Genomic DNA, 24547 nt, shown 5'->3' on the forward strand with positions numbered 1-24547 from the left:
TTAAAAATTGTGTAGCTGGAAGAAGCCCCTACAATGTCTTTTTCAGTGTTTCATATGTTTCACACATTTTGATGCACAACTTCAAATGTAGACCTGAAAACCAAAATTTATATAGTACAGTAAATGAAATGAAAGACTAACCTGCATTGAAAACACCCGATATTTTCTTCTTCTGATTCAGTCTTAATTCTTGTAACCATGGAACATCTTTGCTGGCTTCATGTCTACTTCTCAGTTCCACGCTTGGTTTTCCACTTGTAGGAGACAAAAGAGGAGCAGGTGGTTTTGTGGAGGTTTGTACTGCTAAAGAGGGAACACTAGGGCTTCGAGGAATTTCAGCTGCATTACTGTGTCCGTTTGGTTGACTACCGGTATCCTGTGGTTGAATATACAATTAATCTCAGCATGATGAAGAAAACAGATCACTAGGGAAGTAAACAACTACAATGCAGAACTTCAAACCCTTGTAATATGCTCAGATTATCATTTTCATAAAGTTGTGTAAATAGATTACCAAGAAAAATTTCTAGAGATTGGACAGTCAGTTGGGAAAAGAGCAGTGATGGCAAATAAAAATGATGCCAGTAAAGAATGTGCCTGGGGGCCTAAGACATGGATAAAATCTCTGATACAGTATTGATAACACTGCAGTAATCAAGAAATTGACATATGACGTAACCCCCTACGGAAAGGAATATGCTAGAATGATTATAATCTTGAACAGTATCATACTTCACCTCTCTACAGTACACATGGAATTCAACTGTACTGTACATAATGGCCACAAAGTAAAATTAATTACATCTTACATTTTGTATTTATACTTTATTATTTCATTGCATTCTTTTTCTCTCCCTTCATGTAATTACTAAGGTTTTCAACTTTTCCCAAATTATTTCTTATTGAGCTTCCTCCAACTTTACAGAAAAACCAGAACATACAATACCTTTCTTTTAGAACAGTGTGGAACAAAAACATAATTACATCTATATTATGGACAGTATTTCAATATTTCTTAGAGAACTAAAAAAAAATTAGTTATGGAGAAGTAGACTTGTAGACAGGTTTCCAACTTTTGAAAAATAGATCAAAATACAGTAAAAGTAGCCCCTTATATTCTCACGTAAATATTCATACTGAAACTTGAAAGTATACAGTCCTGTAAGTTAAACATGTTCTTCAAATTAATAAAAAAAAAATAGAATCTTTGTAGCATAACACTGAAAGAAACAATGAAACACTTTCAAATACTTCTCCCCAGAACAGCTGTACTATTTCAATAAAATGATCTAAATTGATTTACAGCATAACTTGGAACACATCTAAAATTGGTGTCAGTTCTTTAGGATTTCACCTCATTTCCACTTTAGAGTACAAATCCTTATAAAAAAAAAACACTTTGTGGGTTACTGAATACTGTACACCTAATGCAATACTGTACTCTGTTAATTACACTGTAAGAGGCACTGACAAAAATCTTCACTCCCCTAAAAATTTTGAGTAAAATATCTTTAGCACTTTAAACACTTGACAGTAAACACATATGGAATAAAAAGTAATGATAACAATTTCACCTCACTCTTGAGACACACTACTACTATGGTGGTGCAGCAGCGACCATATACTAGTCTGACATCTGATATCTGGTGTAACGTGAAACCACAACCTGCCATTCCCTCCCAGCCACATACCTCACACATGTGTAAAACCACTGCTTACATGAAAAGCCCAGAATACTCCGCCATAATAAAAAATGGGGTTTCAATAGTGCACTACATTAGTTTTTCATATTGTGAGAAACAAAAAGTTCATCCACAGAACTACAAAATGAATTAAATTTATACCACAGTTCACTTTCAACTGAAGTTATAAATGTAATATTCACAGTACATTCTTCAAAATTGAACTGTAATTTTAAAATTTACCACTGCTATCAAAGTTATATCTGGATTTATCTAAAAATTTCTTTGAAGGTTAGTCTTTAATAACAATATAACCAGTCGAGAATTATGTAAATATGACAAAATTACATTTTCTTAAAACAATTTACGTTAGCATTCTATGATTCCCTCTCAGTTATTAAGAAAATACAAATACATTCTAACATACTTCTCTAAACTGCAACTAGACTGAGGCTAAACCCTTTTGGTATTAAAAAAATAATATAGTAAGTAGAAACATTTCACCAACTTGGTCAACCATAAGTAAAGCCATCAATCTGAAGAAAAATCACGTATGAATTTAACCGGAATGACCTGTGAGCATTATATACCCTTTAATTTAAAATTTTTTTCTCTATATATTACACTGAGTAAATAAAAAAAACACTGAAAGAAGAGAGATGTTCTGGCAACTATAATAAGTGACCTTGTGAACACTTGTGCCAAGTTATGTTTCTTTTTCTGATGGTAAAGAAAAATGAGCTTAGAAAAGTCCTACTTAGGTCCTTCCATTTAGGTAGAAAAGATATACTACTACCAATTAAATACTGAGAGATTTGCTTTCAAGATCACAGTATTTGGAATAGAGTACAGAAGATACTGTACAAAATTCCATTCTTTCTTGAGATGGAAGAGCAATGAAAACCAGTGGAACATTTTCTACATGCATCCCTCACATTAATAAAAACATATTAAAACAATATGCTCTAAATGCTTTACATTTTTCCACAATTTACAAATGGAAGTATGTACTGTACTGTTCTAAAAATTGTGTGCTATCTTGCCTTTGAAAATATACTTTTCTAAAGTTAGTTAACAATGATTTTTCTTTCAACTTCTTTCTGGTTTTAATAATATTAAAACTAACACAAACAAGAGGTAATGTGCTAACTATTAACTCCATTTTCATGAAACTTCAAAAATGATTAAATTAGAAAAGGCTCAAGTCTGACATTAATTTAAAGAGCTTTAAAGTTCAAGGAATTATTGTTAATTGCCAGTGTCCCAGACACAGAATCAGGAGTTGTGCAATTATCTTTAAAAGTCCTGACTTCCTAAGATTTCCAATTGGACAAACTGCAGACAGCACTAAAATATTTTCTGCAGAGTCATTTGGTCACCATTGTGTACTAAATTTTTTTTTATCCATTTCATTAGTCCCTCCATACTTGGCTATCTAAGAATTTCACTTAATTGCTCTGGTTAGGCGACTGACCATGTCGAGGAATGTGAAATACTGTATTATGCAACTTCAGGCAAATATTTTCAATAATAAGAATTAAAATTTAAATCTATTAATCGGCAGAAAACCCCCAATATGATTAACAGATAGACCAACAATATTACTATAATATAATATTTAATATGACAGGATATTACAGTACAGTACAATATTACTATAATATAATATTTAATATGACAGGATATTACAGTACAGTACTGTACTTGTAAATTCTAAAAATTTTAATTTTATTTAGCTTTAATAGTTCTCCACAACACATGAAGATTATCAAAAGAGATTAATTCCAGAATGGCCTCTGATGTTCAACTTCATGTATTACAGTCTCAGTAACAGAATACAGTAATGCACTGTACTCTAGACAAAGTCTAATTCTTAGCATTTGTTCAATTCCTAAGACCAAAAAACCTACATTTGAAAAACTTATACTGTGCAGTTTTAAGAAGTCAAAATGGAATTTTTAACACAGTAAATGCTAAACTGAAGGTATTATCATAAACCTTCCTAATCAACACCTAAAATATATATTCTAAATATCATAATCAAAGTAATCTGTCATTACAGTATATCACAAATGCTATGTAGTCACCTGAACTCTCATCTAACACAACAAGAGGAACTAAACTCTTCCTTCCAGGTATCTCTTTTACATATTCAGATTTCGAAAACAAAATCAATTAAGGAATCAGATATTCCCCTGATATATTTAAAACAAGAAAGAAAAAGTTCCAATTATCTTTTAATTCAACATAATTATGAAAATGTAAAAATGCCTTCTAAATTTGTTTTCTATAATTCCACAAACTAAAAAAATCCTTTTATCACTTAAAATTGGGATTATAATTTACAAAAAATGAAACTTTGCACTGTATCATTTTGACTACCAGATATTTGCTAACAAAACTAAAAAAGTAAAACATAAAAATTCTGCACTCTTGGAACCTAATGCAGTAGTTCTTTTAACAGAGCAAATATCATTGCAATGCACACTATGAAACTAGGAAAATACATAGTATCAGTAACTTGTCGAAAAATTATTATGCACCGAATGTATTTGAGGAAACTTAACAGGGTCTTCCACATTTGTTTCTTACAATGAAACCTGACTTATGAGAAAGAAAATCCAAGAAAAAGAAGCCCGTTAGTAGAAATTAATGGTTAGACATAGTTTTGTATTAATAAAATGGACTACAGCATTAAATAGAGAACCAGGATAGATTATAACAAAAATTAAAACTGCAAATGTTTACTAAACAAAAAGATGGGCCCCAAACTTGAATACCAAAGGGGGTTCCAAAAGAATTTAAATAGAGACAAACTAAAAAAAAAAAAGTAAACATAAGCAAGATGAAAATCAATACTTCCCAGTTCTTAAGGAATTCAAATCTAGTGGGTTAATTCCAAGCAAAAAAAAAAAAAAAGTATGTGAAACAGTGGGTACTGTTTCAATGTGTCATACATAAAAATCATAAAAATACTGTATGAAACTATAATAATAAATATTCATTCCTTACCTGTGTTACAATACATCTCTGTAATCACTTCACCACTTCAGTAAGATCTAAAATCAATTTTCTGTTATAAATAAATAAATATCGTGCAGAACAGAGAGTTAAGCATTTGCAGTAACATAATTAAGATGCACATGCTTGAATTTAATGTGGCAAAATAGAAATCTGAATATGACAGGTTTAAACCCATAATATATACTTAAATTTAAATTTACAAAAGCTACTTTTTAGGAAGATGACTTCATTAAATGTCTGTAATCTACTTTTTAGGAAGATGACTTCATTAAATGTTTGTAACCTTATTCAGAGTTCCAGCCACTAAAATTAAAATACATGATAATCATGAAATATAAGCAAATAAGCTTGATAAAGGACTTACAACATCGTCTAGGTCATCCTCAGGTGTAGGGGGCAGGGTGTCAGAATCGGCGCTGTTTTGGTTTTTCATCTGTGCCACAGAGAGAAACCGTGATGTACAAATGTTCAGAATAAAACAAGGACCCCACACCAGCTGGTACAGAGGTGGGTGCTACTACAGAATCAATACAAAATATACAAATTTAAAGAATTTTTATGACATTCATTCACATGTTGCTTCAATTTTGATTGGAAAGAGGAAATTAAGATAAGTAGAGCAAGCATAAATGTATCCCAGTGGAAACCTATATAATGTACAGAGACTCTTGATCCTACCATAGTCTAGTGGGTGATAGAAATGAAAACAATAACTATGTGCATGAGGAAAGTGTAGAAAATGGTTTAAAATGTTTTAAAATAATCCTGCTTTATATTTACAAATTACTACCACTGACAGGATATAGCAGTCTGGTGAAGGCTACTGTAAGCTTAAATGATTCAGAGTGGCTGTGCAAAAATACTACAGTACTTAGGACACCAGTGCACTAACAAGCAACAGGTCAGTACTACAGAGATTAAGGATGTATTTTTTCCATTTAAGGGTAGCTGTTGTTACTAAATGATGATTTTGTACATAAAATTTTAAATATGAAGAAAACTGAGGCATGCAAACCACTGTTTTACATATGCATAAAAACCTAGATTGTATGTGAAAACCCATACTGTATTAGATTTAATGATAACTGTAATGGTGCTGGCCATCTGCCAGTAAAAGTTTAACGTGTAGGCAGGGCCTGACAACCACACACCTCGTCTCGGAAGTAAAGTTATTTCACTTCACATTTTATTATTTATTATTATTACCATCATTATTATTATTATTATAATAATAGGCCATCATGTCATATTTTTAGACACTCATAAGTACACTTTGAGGGATTTATTCCTAAATAAAGTGAAGATCCGGGGAAGGTAAAGTTACAGAAATTAGAGAAATTGGAGTTGGTTATGAAAAGGCAACAGGGAAGAGATAAAATATAAAAGAAAACAAAACAGCCTGGGCTTGAAAGAACCCAGCAAAGAACCCGAAATACCACATACAGTGTGCTACATAAGACACAACATAAGCTGCAACCCCTGAAGAGACTATTTATATAAAATTGACCATGAATTTATCAGTTTTCTTAAACAAGTATTGCTTTGGAGTAACAAACTGCAGCTGTGATGATGAATGCACAAAACACAAGTTGCAGGTAAGCCACGAGAATGTCACCATAAAAAAAAAATCATCCATCTGAACTTTAAGTACTGAAAAAAGTGCTTATACAGTTACAGATTTCTTCCAGTTCATATCACAAAAGGCAAAATAAAAAATTCTACCCTTCACCAGTTAACATTGCAGACCTAACAGAACACAAAGCAGGCCTATGTTATCTCTCTAGACTTAGGAGGTGAACAATTATGTATTTTTTACAGTAGATAACCTAACTGTGAACATCAAACTCATTTTGACTGACAGGCCCTCTGAATAACTTCTCCCAGCCAAGAGATAAAATGTAACAGTATTTCTGAAGACTGTTCTGTTATTTACATTATTAGTTATGGCGAGATGGGAGTATTTTAACCTACATGACACGGGTCTCTTGCAATACATTTTACAACTTGAACACAGCAGATATATTCAATCATTCATTCATGAACTGGCACCTTTCAGTACTTCATGTCTACTACTTCCTTTATGCTTCAAATAGCTACTGAAGTTACCTTTGGTCCTATAAACTTTCCTTACATAAAAGGTTTAAACCTTCAACTCCAACAATGAGGTATATAGAGAGATGGGCTTACAACCTCTTCATTACAGCATCACTAAACAACAACACCAGCAAAAGAGGAATGGACCAAAGAGATCTCTTTCCAAATACACAAACCTTTTACTAAACAACTTTCCCTAGAGGTACATCTGGCTTGCCTAACTACTTCTGGTGATGAAGGACTCAGTTCCAGTTTAGGTAGGAGAGATTTTAAGATACTAAAGCCAGGAAACAGTAACTTTCCTCCTGATGACCAAAAATCTATTTAAAATGAAATTGAGGGGGAAAGATGGTACAGTATGATAAATTACTTGATATTAAGTGAAAAATATCAATTACTTTACAGCTTTCTAACCTGGACACCTATTATTTTGTTACCAAATAGGTGTTAACAGCATCAGCCAATACAATACTGGTTGCACTCTTTAAAGCAGACTGGATGTTTTACACTTGAAGTCAGTATCACTGCCTATATGGTGAAGACAGTTTCTTAAACTCAACTGAATTGGTATAAAATAATTCAAATACAGTATTTTAGCTCCAAACATGTAACAAACCTAGGAAGAGATTTGGAAAAATCCATTTGTTATTTTCATGTAATCCTGTCAAATAGACAAGCAAATCCTAAATGATAAACCCTTTGGCAAAGATCAAAATACAAAAAAGGAGATAATAAAATGTAATAAGAACTATCAAAACTTCTAGCTTACTGGCTCCACCAGTGAACAAATATACAAAAAATATTCTATTGCAGATTCACTGTATGAAAAAACAGATTCCACATCATATACAAAAGCCATGTTAATATACCAATAAAACATTTATATATATAAAAACAGAGTACAATGAAAAACTGTTAACAGCAAACTCCAGGGGAGAATAAAATGCAGTAAATGAAACTTAAAATACCTAGTTCAAACTTGATTCATGTTTTACTATGGTCAGAATGTTACAGAACAAGAGTGAGAATAAGGTCTGCTGAACTTAACTCATGTGGAGTCATTCACCATTAAAATATGCTCTTAATAATCTAAATGGCCTTTCACTTTACAATCTAGAAGTTTAAGCTTAAGCACCACAAAGGTTTGCATTTTTTGTTGGCATAAATTCAGTACAGTACTAACATAACTCTCCCTATTCAACTACTGCCACACTGCACTCAAAATTCATTCATCGTCCAAAACCATTCCTGATTCAGGTGGCCTACTCTTTTGTATATCTTACAGCCTCTCTTGCACACACTCAGAGTTATTTAAATACAAAATAAATAACTACAGCTTTACACTGCACATGCAAATTCGACAATGTACTGTATTCCTAGAAATAAACAAGAACAGTAACCTTCCAACAGTCTATAAACTTTTACACACCACTGTCTCAAATATTCTATCATAATAAATCTCCCTAATATTACTCTACCATGCAGAATTATATGAATGAATGTAATTCGTGGCTAATATGATCTGTACTTATACTATTTTAATCAAGTACTATATTACAGTTCAGTAGTATTTCATTTCTATCATATTTCCACTAGTATTTATGTTTCCCTCTGACTATGATTCCAATTATTTAAGTATAAACCCTGAAGCCCTGTTTAAATCCTTGTTTATTGACCCTTGGCTTCGCTTCCTTAATTCACTTCGGTAATTGAAATTATACAAAATTGACTGCAAATTGTCAGGGTAGGTAACAGAGAAAGAATTACACAAGAGAAGTCATACAGCCCTACCGCTACACCAGCTGGTTCTATTGGATACTCCTTCTGATAACATTTATTTTATATATAAAGTCAATATGCAAAAGACAGATGAAATACATTCCACAATCTTCACTAGCTCTGGTAAACTGCATTTGCTTTTATCACAGGGTTTAAGTTCCAAATATTTCCCATGCTTGTAACATGCCAATTTTACAAATATTTTGCATGCATATTCACATTTGTAATGTAAAAATTATGGTTAGAGGCAAAAAATCTTACTTCCAATGGTAAATATAAAATCACCATTTGCTGATAACATTAAATATTTCCCACAACGAACATTATTTTAGGTTACAAATAATTTATGCAGAAAAGGTTATCTATGAGCATTCATACTTTACTGGACATTTAGAAGTCTGATATAAGTGGTGATATTTATCAAACACATTTCCTCTATAAAATACAAATTACAACATGATTAAGTGTACAAACTGGATCCACATTATATTTGTAATTTATTCATTGTGATAAAACAGCTGGTCTACTTGCCACTACTGTACTATCAATAAAAATACTTATGCAGTTACTAAATTAACTTTAAACAATACTTGCAGTATCACACTTCATAAATCTAAACACATGCTTTTCATGCAAGCTAATGCCTTATTTATGCACAACATTTGGTAGAAAAAAAACTTTCCTGGCAAAAAGGCTTGACAAAAAGGATTCTATTACCTTAATTTTAATAGATTTCTGGTCGTATCCACAGCTGAAAATAGTAACTCAAGATATGTAGTGGGACTCAATATGCTACAGATTATTCAGTCACAAGCTTAATGCCAGAAAAGTGTTACTTAAAAGTTACCATTTACAAACAACGCTACTTACGTTTTCTTTAAATAAGCCAGAAGGTGGTCTTCTCTTGGATGGACCTTTTGGACGATTTTGTGTGACATGTGTAAGACGTTCTCCTTCCACATCTAAAGACAAACTTTGTTCTTCTGCAAGGAATAGGAGAAAATAAATTTGAGGAAAATCTTAAGAAATAAAGTGCTAAGCTAAGAACACAATCTCTCTCTTAAAATAGTACCTGAATCTGGCAAAACTGAAGATGATTAATGTAAAAAACACCAATAAAAATTCTTCCACAACTGACTTATCACCTATGACTCTGGGTAGGTAACTGACTTCGGTTTAGGAATAATAAACCAAAATAACAAAAGAGAGAATAATGGCATTAATGATACACTTATGATACATTACTAAATCAATAACATCAACAGTAATCCATATGAAGTCTACTCCAAAAATATATACAGTAAAATCCCCGTATTCACAGGGGATGCATACCGCACCCGCCTCCCTCCCCCATGCATAGCTAAAATCTGCGAATACTTAAAACCCCTCTAAAAACAATTAAACACAAAGACAACTCTCTAAAAACGCTTATACCTGCGTATTTTAATAGTTTTATCACAAAAAGTGCATTTAGTTCTGAAAATGATATGACAATACAGTAATTAGTGATATTTCTCAGTGAAAAATACTGTGAATGGGAGAATTTTCCGTGAATAATGGGTAGATACATTCCACAGGGAAATCTGCGAATACTCGAATCCGCGAATACAGGGGATTTACTGTGCAGCACGTTATATAAATAATGATAAAATACTATGTTCCCATGACATATGTACTCTATATAATAAATTAATTAAAAATGAAATACTGTACTACAATGTACACTAAAAAACAAATATTGCACAATGATACTTTTACAACAAAAGTTTCCTACACTGCTGTATGTCAGTTATAGAGCCAAACAAGAATTATTATACAATTTTTAAAGAAAAACACAGGAAATTCTAAGAAAATACACCTTCATAACATTTACATGAAAATGAAAATAAAGTACAGTAACAAGAAATCACAGGCAAAAATAGAGCAAAAATTCCATATATGCAAGCATGAAATAATTCATGAAGTGTATGAAATTACAAACTGAAATAAAAAACAGAAAGGCTATATTGCAAAGCCTATAACATATTCACTAAAAATAAAAATGTCATGTTCTGAAATTATCAAAATTTTCTAATCATGCAATCAGCACTGTGGAATAAATATAATTCTTTTCAATTTAACTGATATTTAACCTCCAGCAAACATATCTTCAAGTTTACCCAAGAATATTGTTTTTCAAACTTTATATTTCACAAAAAGGTGATCTTTCTTTTATTTTACAATGTAATCCTGCAGATATCTACAAGAAAACATATCGAATTTTAACAGATAACTGAAAATACCTTTAAGCGAAGAGCTTGACTTTTGTAGTTTACTCATGGCTGGGTCGTTCTGATCCTTAGATGAGGAGTTGCCGTCATTAGCATCTGCTATTAATGACCCTGTTACAGAAACCTTCTTTTCCGGAGGGGGTGGAGCCTGCACTTTCTTTTCTGGCAGTGGGGGTGGTGGTTCCTTATCTGTTAATAAAAATCATGTCAGTGGAAAATAAATATTCCAAAGGTTGTTATTACTATGTAGTGGCTATGACATGCAACTGAAACACATCTATAGACTCATTCTGGTCAGTAAGGGGAGAAAAATTATATAACACATAGATAAGACTGGTGAGCTACAAGAGAAGACACCAGAGTAGAGACCAGATAATGGTGAAATGTAAAAGATAAAGTAATTTCGTCATAAAAAGCCTTGAAAAGGAATGTAGGCAATTTCATAAAATCATCTTATAAAACATAGGACTGCTGATAATTCAAAATAATTTTCACCTGGGAAAAACAGTTACGTCTTCGTACCATTTCATGATCGGTTCAGTACAATGCAAAATCTAGATTTAAGAACTCCATGTCAAACTGGCAGAGATTTTTTTTTTCAGTAAAAAGGCAAATGAATCATTTATATTTGATGGGGAAATATCCCATGTTCTGAAGTCAGCACTTTCGATAAAAACATACAGTATTTCCTTTTAAAAGGACATATGAAATCTATCAAGCTTTTTTCATAGCCTCTAATAACTCCAAATACAGTGTAGTGCCCATGTGTCTAAGCCTACACACACCTACAACCACGACTGCCATTATCCCGCAATGAGGAAGGCACAAGAGAAAGCACGAGGTCGAGAGAAACGCAACTTCTCTTGTAGGACTTTTATACACATATCTATGTACAGTATTATTACCACTGTATGTATTGTTTTGCCAGCTTTCCAACCATTTATGTATGATCTACAGTCAAATGTTCTGTACCATTTTATATGTATGTTTCTGTCTATTAACAAACACAGATACATGAACTTATTCCCTGTCTCAATCTGTCAGAGGTCGGAAGCTACACTGTGGCTCACACGATCCCTTGACCTGTGTGAATAGTCTGTAAATAAATTAGTTAGCAGAGGACTCCGAATCTCACTCGTACCTCACCTCACAACTGTACCTTTGTTTAGTGTCAAATATTATAAGTTTCCTGAACCTGGCAATACTTCCAAGTACAAATTTCCAAAATTACATTTACCTTCAATGAGTAATTTTTATACTGCTATACTCACACAAATATATAGTATTAGTTTACAAATTGTTTACTTCATATTACTGTTTATACCACCTAACTTTTTTCAAGTGCATAATCTGTCGTTGCTCAAAACAATCACTGCTGAAGCTAAAAACCATATTTCATAATACTGAAATAGGTTAATCTTTTCAAACTTAGTGGTATCTCAATCAGTTGGGATTACCCACTTTACAAAAATAGAGCAAGATTCTCCATGAATATCACATCAATCTCTGATTCAGTAAAATCAACATAGGCTTTGAAGGATTTTGGAATAATCTCTACTGAATTTACTAATTAACTGGTTTCAGTAATCAATTAATGCTGTTTCTAGTTTGATGCATATCAGTTACTGTATTTCCCAGTGTCGAAGATGCTCTTTACCTCAAAGAAGCTCCTTAATTTTGAGTAACAAAATTCTTAAAATACTGTACTTTAGTAAATCAAAGTATAGTCAGAACACTTTTACAGGTTGACAGATTCGTTTTATTTGGTACGCTGTATGGATTCAACTGTCTCAATGCATTAAAATACCATGACTTTGGCTGGTACAGCATATAGATTATTGTAGATTTTTATTTCACTTAATTTAAAAATACCTTGTTTTGTGATTTTTCAAGTTCATTGATTTTAATACTTAACAAGCTTCTCTGAAGCTGAAATACCAGCAAACTGAAGAATTTGATAGATTACCAAGTAGCATATTAGGCAGAGACTGCCTGGCCATATTTTGTCAGTAATTTCCTTGGCCAACAGCTGGTGCAGTGCCTGTATTTCAAGATTCTGATAGTACTGGATGTTAGCTTATGCAGCTCTGGCTATAATCACCAAGCATGAATGCAAGTCCTATCAAGTGTTTCTCATAATAAGTAGATAGGCATAGTCTTTGTTTCTTATTCCACCCTTTCTTTTCTCTTTTAAGAATTTGTTTTCTCTTTAAGAATGATTTGTTAAGACTCTCCTTAACCGTTACCTGGTTCAACAGGGAACTGCATTACAGTATAAGATTCAGGCAGCATATCTTTTTTTAAAGGAAAATAGTTTTCACTGGAGTGATAACTGTTCCTTTCAATGATCCTATTAAAAGAATAGCTTTAATTTTCATAATCTTTATCCTCATAATTTACTCATTCTGTCATTCTGCTTTCCTTAATTAAACTATGTGCTCTACCAATTAGTTGTTCCAGTACAAAATATTTTATCATAATTCAAGGAAGAATAAATACACATACATGTTAGTACAATGTAGTATTATAAAATACTACATGAAAAATTATACATTACTGTTGTCCAGCTTTCATAGCCAATATTTTCTTCTACACAATACTCGCAACGCAGTATTATCTCTTTAAATATGTAAGAGTAAACACACTGAAAACATGACTCACGAAACCTCCATGTGACCTATATACACTTCCAAATTTCTTTGCACTTCTTTTAGTAATATGCCAAAACTTCTTAATAAATAATTTAGTCTCACCTTTCACACACTTTCTGCACTAAAAATCAGCATTGCCTAAAAGACACTCATATTAATACAAAAGCTACCATCACAGACTGTCCATGGTACTGCATGGACCACTAGCCACCTTCATGCTACTGATAACATATCTAATCAATAATACAGGGAAGAAGAAACATCCCCTTTTTTAATCAATCTTTATATGCTTCTTTTTTTAAGGCACAAGTATTCTACACCTACAAGATAATGCTTTTTCTACACCTACAAGATAATGTTTTACCACAAGGTGATGCCTATTGACAAAGTGTGATAATAAGCATTAAAAGAAAAACAAGCACAGAAACAACTTTCCTGTTACCTTAGGAGGAAAAAGCGTCAAGGTGTAGAATAGATAACACATCTGATCTGATTTTTGTTTGTTAAGAGCTAAAAAAGGGAACAAAACTTTGTACATCAGGAAGATAAGTATATACACATGCTTAAGGATTAACAAATATCAACACAAAGTGCATTCTTGCATAAGAGGGGGAATAATTCACTCCATTATCTATAAATCCTCAAGCATGAAATTATGCATTATTCTCTTAATACTCTGAAAAGTACCATAATGTTAACAATCTATTGTTTCCTTGCCTATTAGACTTCACATTTAATACATCACTGGCATCATTAAAGAGGACTGACATTTAATTGATAATATCTAATCTCTTTAGATATCCTCAAGGTGCTGCGACATATCAACTTGAGAAACGAATCCTAAAGAATGCCAGTATTTTCTTCAAGCTTTCTTAGCATTTTTTCTTTTATTTTTGTGTGAATTACGTGTAATTGATACAATACAATATTTAATTTCTCGTAATAAGTTGGATTTACCTATAACTTAATCAGCAAAAAATGTGAAAAAAAAGTATTTATCACTAGCATTCTTGTCAAACAAGTGGATGAGAGATGGGGGGTAGGACCTATTGTGTTTTGTACAATGCACTTCCAGTCTTCAGCTTTTCATCCATTCCCTTTACTCTCTTCACTCTCAGCTGTCCGCCGTCTTCAACTCCCCTACTCACTTGGAATAGAACGGAATACACATTTAGCATTTAGGCCAGAGGCCAAGCACTAGGACCTATGAGGTCATTCTGCACTGAAAGGGAAATTGACAGTAAAAAGGTTTGAAAGATGTAACAGCAGGAAAACCTCACAGTTGCACTAAAAAAAATTGTTAGGAGAGGATGGAAATTAAGATAGAAGAAAGCGAATATGAACAGAGGTACAGAAAAAGGAATGAAAGGGGTTGCAGCTAGAGGCTGACGGGACACTAAAAAGATCCTTTAGTAATGCCTACAGTGCACCTCATGAAGTGCACTTACAGGGAATCCTACTCACTCAATAACAAATCTATCAGGTTAGTTATATGAGTGTCATAATTATGACTTGGTGATCTGATTAACTTACGGTACTTTACTTTAGTATGAAATACATTTTAAAAATCCACCTATACTACTGAAGTCAGAGGAATGTTTTAAGAGTTCAAAACCCTCAGAGCAAAAAATCAAAAGCTATAAACCAAAAGCTAAAAAATTACTATTACACATATGATGACCTATGTTACCATAACAAATGGTCAAGATTTGGTTTCAGACTGAAGAAATTAGTATGATCAAGAACAGATATACTAGTACACCTGTATCACTCAACTAACACTTCCAAATTCCTTGATGCTTTTGCCTACAATACATAAGACTTACAGAAAATCATGACAGTTGATAAAATATAACACAAAATAAAATTAATTTAACTCTTATTTTGCCTTATTTAACTTTCAGATTTCTCTTTGGCCATGATTTATTTGACCTTGCTGATGAGGTCAAAGCATTAATTAGAATTTCTTTCTCATTTTTATACAGTTTCTAAAATATAAAAACACTAGGAAATTTGAAATGCCATCACAAAAATGTTCATCTATCATTTTTGCATAAAATTGGAAACAATTTTTAGCCAATTTATTTCCAAAGCTTGACATTCGCTTTAGCTGAATCTTGTGCATTTACGTAAAATGAATTATGTTTAAAATGTTGGTGATGACCTGCACTTTCTGCTGACAGGGATTGGGTCACACAGAGTTTTACTGAACATCCATTGGTCAAGTGAGAATGACCACTTGAAAAACTAAATACATCACTTAAAAAAGTGTTGAAAACTAAGATTAAAATTTCTACCACATTGACTCTTCAACCCATATGATGAAAGTGTATGTCAGTATATACAAATGATGCTATGCAATAATGTGCATGATTTACAACTTGTGAGAAAAATACATGTTTTCTTTTGATCAGTCATTTTTCTAGGTAATTTTAAGTTTTTTGCATTAACATTTTGTGATGTGCTTCTCTATAGTTATATTTAGTAAAATACAAGGCCAATTTCTTTCTTCTATTAGCACTTGCATATAAAACAGACATTAAAAATAAATCTATTTCTTGCAAAATAAAATACATAAACTAACCTGCTTTACTTAATGTGCCCGTTGGAGTACTGTCTGCAGAACTTGTTGGAGAAGACCCTTTTTTCAATACTGCTGCTGGCTTCTCAGGACGGGGAGGTTTTGCCTACATAAACCAAAATTCTTAATAAGTCACCCAACTACATTTCATTCGTATTGAAAATGAGAGCTACATTAAATAGAATCTCATGTTATTTGCATCTCAAAAGATAATACAAGGCTGTTTAAAGATCTGAGCATATTTATGACTGAATTTCTGTAAATTAGCATCACAAAGACTATGTTCCTAGACAGCATTAGCATTTTCAATTGCAGCAATAAAAATATAATGGAAAAACATTACTGTAATGTATACAGGTACATAGATATGAAATTTTTTTCAACACATACCAGTAATTCACATTTGAAATTTGACATACCCCTGTACTGTATTTCAGTTCACAGACGATAACTATAAAGCACTGCTAATTGCTTTTATCATCTCTGTCATGACAGGTGCAAACACAGTTATAAGAAAATGGTGAAAAACTTCTCTAATTACCCACATATTCTTTAAAAATGCTAACAGAATTAGCAAACAAGTTCTGTGCAAATTCACAGCTTCTGTTTTAAACTTAATGAAACCATGAGTTACAGACAAAAATACCAGGCCCTGGTAAACATTACATGAAAAAAAACCAATACTAAAAGTAAAACCATAACAGAAAAATAAGACATAATAAAATAGTTAAGTACTATCTAATTATTGTAATAATACATAGTCACTTAATATAAGAAAGGAAAATAAGTGCTACGTCTCTTAAAGCACACACCACAGTATCTGTTCTGTACAATTAAAATGACAACAAGAGAATTGCCTATCTTTTACCTAACCTAAGATAATGCAGACTAAACAAAATTCTTCCACATTACATTAATTAAATGCATCTACCCAAAAGAATCCCAATATCTAATACTGTACTCAAAATACAACTAACAGTTCAGTATTCTGTACTCCATTGCAAGGCAGCTTTTTCAAGCCTGAATTAGACACCAAAGATCAGAAGAAACAAGTGAAAGATATCCTACCGTCTCTTCAACACTTATGAGTTCCACAAAGTTATCTGGAAAGACTCCAACACGGCCATTAAGTTCACCTCGCCACCATCCCTTGTCTTCAAGTTCTTTACATAGAACAGTGATGACATCACCTTCTTTCAACTCCAGCTCATCTTCATGTTCTGCACCGTATGGGAACATGACTCTTGCAAGCTCTCTCACTGTGAAGGAGAAAACAAATGTGTTGAAGATATGTGAATAACAGTGAACCTAGGATATATAAATCTTAAATCATATTTACCAATAGTTACTCTACAATCAATGAAGTGACTAACCATTTCAACAAAAAAAAAAAAAAACTCATAACAGGTTACAGCATTTATTTCAACTTAAATACCAATTTCAATGCATTCCAATCCACGTAGTAATTCAAATGTTTAGGTGAAATTCAGTTACTGAATCTTCCAATTTTAAAGCAAGACATCCAGATGTGCTTATTTTCATTATTCAAAGGACAGCTCAGTGTATTTATGTTGGCAGAACTCATATATTTTAATTCTATCCTAAAAAGCATAAAACTAGTTCCACTATCAAAGTTGAGTTACTGTACTTATCTGAGAAAAAAATTCAACTTACTTTTCAATGTTACACATGGAAGTTACAAATAAAATTTCATCATGAAGTAGTTTAAACATATGAGGCACACCTATGGTAAAAAGACAGCTTCTAAATTAAGAGCGTTAAATCTGCTTGTAAACCTTTACCAAAATAAGACCCATGGTCAACTAAATGCTACATATTTTCACGTTCTGCAATCATTAACATTTAACTAAGCAATATAGTCAAAATCTATGGCATAAGCTTTGCAGTAAATTGATACTCCCATGGTTCAAATTATTATTCTTCTGCTACCATCATGATACCTATAGTGTATAAGTCATTTACCCATAATGTACCATATACTGTAACCTCAGCTCATTCTACACTGGCCATAAGAAATGACAAACATAAAACAATCATAATACCACAGTATGCAGTTATCTAGCTGAAGTGTTACTGGAAATGATTTCTTTATCTTTTCTTTTGGAATGAGAGAGAGAGAGAGAGAGAGAGAGAGAGAGAGAGAGAGAGAGAGAGAGAGAGAGAGAGAGAGAGAGAGAGAGAGAGAGAGAGAGAGAGAGAGAGAGAGAGAGAGAGAGAGAGAGAGAGAGAGAGATTTATAAAATGATTTATGTATGGTATATTTCAGTCCATTTTTCTGTTACAAAAATTCTTTCAGATGCAACTGGTAGAATAAAAAAAGTAAAATAAATATGTATGCTTATATTCTAAGAATGAAAAAAGATGTATGAACGAAATCATCAATAATAGATGGTTTTGGCCGACATGCTAAGCAGCATTAAATCCCAATGCACAGAAGCACAAACTAACACATCAGTAGCATATAAAATGCTAATTTTTACTGTAATTCTGTACTAGTAAAAGAAAAATCTTCTTTAAACAGTTCTACAGCTTACGCATAACATAAACTTTACCTTTACCACTGGAAACTGTAAGAAAAAATTTGAAAAGATATGTGAGGATTCATATGAAAAAATAAGTCAAGGCACAAAAAAATATATAAAATATATAAACTTGTCTACTGATGCCAAGAACATCATGCAAGCAAATATGATAAGAACTAACTTGAAATATCTTTCTGATTACATACAGAACATAAAAAAATTTTAGGCAAATTATGACATTAAGAGCATTTTCCCAAGTCGTCTACAAGTTCAGTGCATCCTACTGGTAAGTTGTGATAAAACTTCAACTTCAATTTCAACAATTGCAAGTCAAATAATGTTACATTTGATCTACTATACTGAAGAGAATCGAAAATTACTGTATGTACAGAACATAAATTGATGATAAGTATAAATGAACAAGTATTAAGGCTATACATTGCATTGCACAAACATGTGAATATTTCTAAGTATTGTACAATATTCACCATGATCTTATGAATAAAAGAGGTTGTCCTTTAACAATTGAGTGTTACTTGAAGATTTACTGTAGACATTGTTTATGCATTAAAAGTTCTACTCTTCAATATTTCAGTACTGCAGTTTAAAGGCAGTTGTAAAAATCAAATAAATACTCCCTTTTGTCCATACTCGTACCCATCTTGTTCCTAGGTTTACTTTGTTCTTTCAATTCTTCAATCTTCAAAAATTTATTAGGTACATTTGCATAACTGCCAACTGGTTAAAAGTCTTTAGACCTATCCCTAGGCAAGAGAAATAATGTATAGCAAAAAAGACTTGAAGGTGCTAGCAGACAGCTACTGAGCAAGGTACCTTAACTTCATATACTGAATACTGCAAAGACTTTTGCTATTTCCTTCATATTTATAAGCCAAAGGCTTAAAGTTCTTTCTCAATGTATGTGATCCATTATTTGTGTTAGTGAAAATATGATGACAATGACAATACAGTAGTCTCCCTGATTACATGAATTCAGCAAAGCATGTTAAAATCACACAAGAGTATGTATGTATATAATATACAGTATATGTATGTATGTATACATACATACATATATGTATGCATATGCATATACTGTACAGTATATACACTGTATCAGTACATATATTTAAAATTAAATACTTTATAGCATTCTTAATTCAGATATTCACAATTTTTCATTTCAAATTTTGTGCATCCAGCTGTCCTACTTGATAAATTTTTTTTTTTCTAATTTCTGCGAACTTTGGTATGGCCCCAAAGAACAAACACAGTGATGGCAAAGAATATGCCTAATCAAGCAGAAAAGTCCCAGCTGTAAGCAAGGACGACAAAGAAAAACAAGCAATTTGGACAGGGCAGAAACTCGGCAAGTTAATTCCAATTTCACAAAATCTTTACTGGAAAATTATGGCATACAATGAACTTATATAATGCATAATAAATGTCACCCAAATAATATCATCTTGATTTAAAAAGCAAAATTGATGTTCTAGGCCACATGAATCTGATGAATGTTGTTCTAGTGACAAAAGAACATTCTAAGTTACATAAATACTGTAATACAATATATCCTACTTTGTTCATTTCTGCTGGTTTTCATTATGTTTAAACAGCACCTTATGTAAAACGTGGTATCATATTAAATGCTTTTTTTACTATATTATGGGCATTAACTAATGTAAATCCACACTTGTGTAAGTGGGCTTGGGACCAATTCCTCTCATGAACAGGAGAACTACTGTAATGACAAATGCAACATGGTCAATGCAGTGATGCACATATATAAACTGCAATGCTAGTCACATTGAGAAAAATATGAATATTAGCCTAGTCAACCCATATCAGAAAACAGTTGAATAAAATATTAATATCTTTGAACTGGACTGAAAACTTCTAAGATTTTCTTATTATCTTGTCTGTCTGATGAAGAAATATGAAGCACTGCTTGCAATAAACTAAGACAATAAAATGGCAGCTTCATTTCAGTCTTGTCTGCACTTAAAGAATGAGTTACATAGAAAGTTAACTATAAACAATGGTTTATCGATCTACTCTTTAAATGGGATCTACAATCCTTCTCATTCTCATGAGTCTGATACATTCTGAGGATTATTAAACTTAGTGAGGATTACTCCCCCTGGTACAAATGGTCTCACTTGTACCTGGGAAGTAATCCTGCATAGTACAGTACAGTACTGTATATGACTTTTCCATAATGAGACCTGCAGATATACATAAAATGAAACTCCTACTGTTACTAGCTACAAGTACAGTGCTTTCAGAGCCCACTCACTGGAACTGATGGTAAATATGTATCTAGAGTCAGTACCACTGAAGCTATTATGTTGCTTCTGAATGGATGATATATAGCAGCAGTATGAAAGAAATCTAAATTCTCTTTCTAAATTTTCTAGCATTGCTGTCTTGAATAATTCTATTAACTAAGAGTATAATCAAATGAGTGATTCCACACCTCATGGATGAAAAATTCAAGTTCCAAGTATTGCTGCAAAAAGGGTTCAGTGTAGAAACTCCATTCTCTACATCAATCAGATTAAATATTGTCCATGGGTATTTACTGTCAGTTCCAACTGAACTCATTCTATAGTAAAACTATTCACTAAGCATCTTCAAAATGTTCAGAGTGCATATCATAATAATACTGTACCTAAAACTCATCTTTACATCTTCAAAAAAATTGCACAACAAACAAATGTTACATACATCATTCATTCTACAATAATGAAAATGAGGATAAATAAAAAGGGCTTCCAAAAAAATATTTTGTCCGTAGTAAACCTTACCAGGTTTTGGAGGTAATTGCGGAGGAGGAGGTTGTGAAGTGTCATTTTGGGTTGTGGAAGGATAATCTCTTTTACAGACTTGCTCACCCTGAAATGATTTCAACACAAAACTCATCAGTACTTTGATAACTAGATTCTGCATTCACTTTTCTTATTCATCACTTTAAGACAAACATGGAAGTTGATAATGTACAGTCATTAACTTCTCACCTTTGACTTTTCATCTCCTATAGTGATGGTTATTCTGTCCTTTTCCAAGGAACTGATGCGCTCCTTATCAGCTGCATTGATACGGGTTTTATCTGTTTTACTGGTAACTTTCTCAGCCTTGGGCTCCAGAGCTGGAGGAAGTCTGTGCGGTAAATCTCGGAAGTCCTTTACTTGACCTGAGATAAAAAACCTTCATTAGACATAAAAACTAAATTTTTGCAATTTACCTTCACTCATTTATTAAGGAATATTCTGAATTTTGCTGTTAGGCTTTATTATATACTAAATATATTATTCTGTTAGTTATAGAATACCAAAAATTACTGTAGCAGGAGTTAAACATCTTGAGCAATGGTGACTTAAAGATCATACCTTTCCAGCCTTTAGAGGAATTGTTAATGTCAATAATGGGGAAATTCTAAGAAATACAAGTACAGTATTTGGCAACAAATGGATTATTATTATCATGCTATAAAAGACATGATTACATAAGTTGTACTTGTTAAGCAGACGATACTTACAAAGCTTCATCAAGAAAGATGATAAAATTCAAATTAATTTTTAAAAATATTGTACACATACTGTCTAGCAAGTTTCTGACAACCAAATTCTATGCAAACACCATTTGTAGAATTCTGGAAAGTATAGTTTTATCAGATATATTACTAAACTAAATCTGACACTGTATTATGCTGTTAGAGGTTTCTGTCTATGTAAAAAAAATCAAAACTGAACATCTTTACTTTCTTTTCCTTTGGACAGAAAAAAGTACTGTAATCCAAAACCGTGCAATTTAAGAACACTTCATACAACCAATATCCAAAATTCACAAAGGTGGGTCCAATGAAAAAATTAGATAATTTCATATTTTCATCTGTAAAACAAATTTTACAGTACTGTATCTCAGTTTAGCAAGTTCATCACAGAGAATATTTAAAAATATACAGCAGTCATGCACTCTTCAAATATTAAAAGTAATGAGTAAAAAAGCCACAATAATATAATTGATAAATTGTATATTTTAAGAGCTGAAGAGGACCGTTGCGCAAACGGTCGAAAGCTCCCTCGTTTTTATCCCCTTTTTTGTATATTTTTGTGTCTTAAAATATACAATTTATCAATTATATTATTGTGGCTTTTTTACTCATTATTTTCGATCACAATATAGTGATGCTCCACAATTAAAAGTAATTGTTAGCAATCAGACCAAATACAGTTCAGTGCAGCATATTTTTTGCAAAAGGAAAACTTATGAACAAACAGAAAATAGAGTACAGTATTTACAAAACAAAAATAGCACAATTTGGGAAAACAAGAAAAATTTACCAATCAAAGACATAAAACTTCAGAAAGGAAAGTTCATTTTTAAAAGATTCTGGTGTGAGAGACCCACTAGAAAACTACAACGTTTAATTCAAACAAAATATCAGCAGTAATAGTGAACATGGTGTGGACAAGGGAAAAAGGAAAACAAGACTCTACACATGCAAGCAAAAATCAAAAGAAACAGGCATACATAGAAAATGGAATTAATTGAGTGGTAAAGCATTTAAAAAGACATTCTGCATTGATTTAATTATAAAATGAATTAAAGCAACATTTTTCTACTCGTTACTTAGGAGTATTTTGGAATAATTATGGCTTGACCTTGAATTTACTGTGGTTGATTTTAAGTTTCAATACTATTCTTACTTTTCCCCTTATAAATTACCAAAACTTATTTCTCAAATGGCACATGATTTAATAGTAGTCAAAATATTCTATTTCCACAGTTCTAGTTATGGTTTGGAAAATCCTTAATCAACAAAATGTATATTGATTTTCTATAAACAATTCACTTGAAAATCCTTATCCACTGCAATGATGCCTGAGTATACAAAGAAAGTCACACTGATATTATTCATCACTAGGATCATGTCTAGTTATGTTATCAGATGTTTCATCCACCACTGAATCACTTTTACTGTGGTATTCGAACAGCTTTCCCTTTAATTACTCAAAAGGTCTCAATAATGGCTGAGTTAGAAAAATCGTATTAAGGCACCAAGTAATGCTATATTTAGTATCAGCTCTGATTCTTAGGTTAAATGGGAATTTAGATGCAAACTAGAGGGTTTTTTTAACCAAGTACTTCCCAAAAGTTTATTTACAATCAGGAGAGCATTCAGCAACACCATAAAAGACACCTGATGCAGCTGACGGAGGCAAAACCGACAGCTTTAAATATAGTAACTGGATGCACAAAGAGTCATCAGCGTATTAAGAATCCTCCCAGTCTTACCATTCTCTTTTGGCGCATCTCTATTTCTATGTACTGGTTGGAAAGCTGATGACCCAGAAGACCCTAATATTTTGGCTGATCCATTACTGGATGTGGTATCAGATTCCTTTCTATTGCTTATGTCCTTCTTCAAGTCTGTTAACTTAACACCATAGCCTAAACCTTGAATTGGCTTAGGCTTTATCTCTGCAAATAAAAAATCCACATTATAGCACTAAAGGGCAAAGCCTTTCCCTCTGTAACTGAGAACTATGCAACAAAGCCTCCTCCAATAACTTTACCCTTCTCTGCAAACAAGTCAAAATACAGTCCTTGTTCTGTGAAGGACATTTCTGAGGGTCAATACCTTGGAACACTGCAGGACTGAGCTGGCAACAATGAAAAACCTTGACATAATGAAGCATAAAATAAAAGATGGAAACACAGATAACACCAGGAAAAGCAATTGGGGTTGACTACATAAATGTGAAGAAATGGAAATAATATCTTTATATCAAAAACCTAACTCAAACTGATAAAGGTAATACTATGAGCAAGGGTGATATGTCTTCATAAATTACTTTTTCTTGAGAAAAAACCCAAACTTACAAAACAAAGTAGACTGGTATAATGCAAGTACACTTAA

General features: G+C 32.4%; 1 protein-coding gene across 37 annotated transcripts in view; it reads right to left on the bottom strand.

The window, feature by feature from the left end:
- The window catches only part of LOC136841815 (SH3 domain-containing kinase-binding protein 1-like), a 334418-nt gene that overhangs the window by 7680 nt on the left and 302191 nt on the right, over positions 1 to 24547 (bottom strand). For 26 of the 37 annotated variants that reach the window (XM_067109168.1, XM_067109162.1, XM_067109135.1 and 23 more), the window contains 9 exons: positions 23923 to 24108; positions 21642 to 21817; positions 21432 to 21519; positions 17150 to 17340; positions 16085 to 16187; positions 10862 to 11038; positions 9450 to 9562; positions 5071 to 5139; positions 142 to 376 (listed from right to left, as the gene is read on the bottom strand). In XM_067109168.1, coding sequence (XP_066965269.1) covers positions 142 to 376; positions 5071 to 5139; positions 9450 to 9562; positions 10862 to 11038; positions 16085 to 16187; positions 17150 to 17340; positions 21432 to 21519; positions 21642 to 21817; positions 23923 to 24108 — 1338 coding nt within the window. The remainder of the gene's footprint in view (positions 1 to 141; positions 377 to 5070; positions 5140 to 9449; positions 9563 to 10861; positions 11039 to 16084; positions 16188 to 17149; positions 17341 to 21431; positions 21520 to 21641; positions 21818 to 23922; positions 24109 to 24547) is intronic. The other 11 variants (XM_067109171.1, XM_067109170.1, XM_067109140.1 and 8 more) reach the window with 2 other exon arrangements.

The sequence above is a fragment of the Macrobrachium rosenbergii genome, chromosome 9, assembly GCF_040412425.1.
Source record: "Macrobrachium rosenbergii isolate ZJJX-2024 chromosome 9, ASM4041242v1, whole genome shotgun sequence".
In the NCBI taxonomy this organism is placed as follows: domain Eukaryota; kingdom Metazoa; phylum Arthropoda; class Malacostraca; order Decapoda; family Palaemonidae; genus Macrobrachium; species Macrobrachium rosenbergii.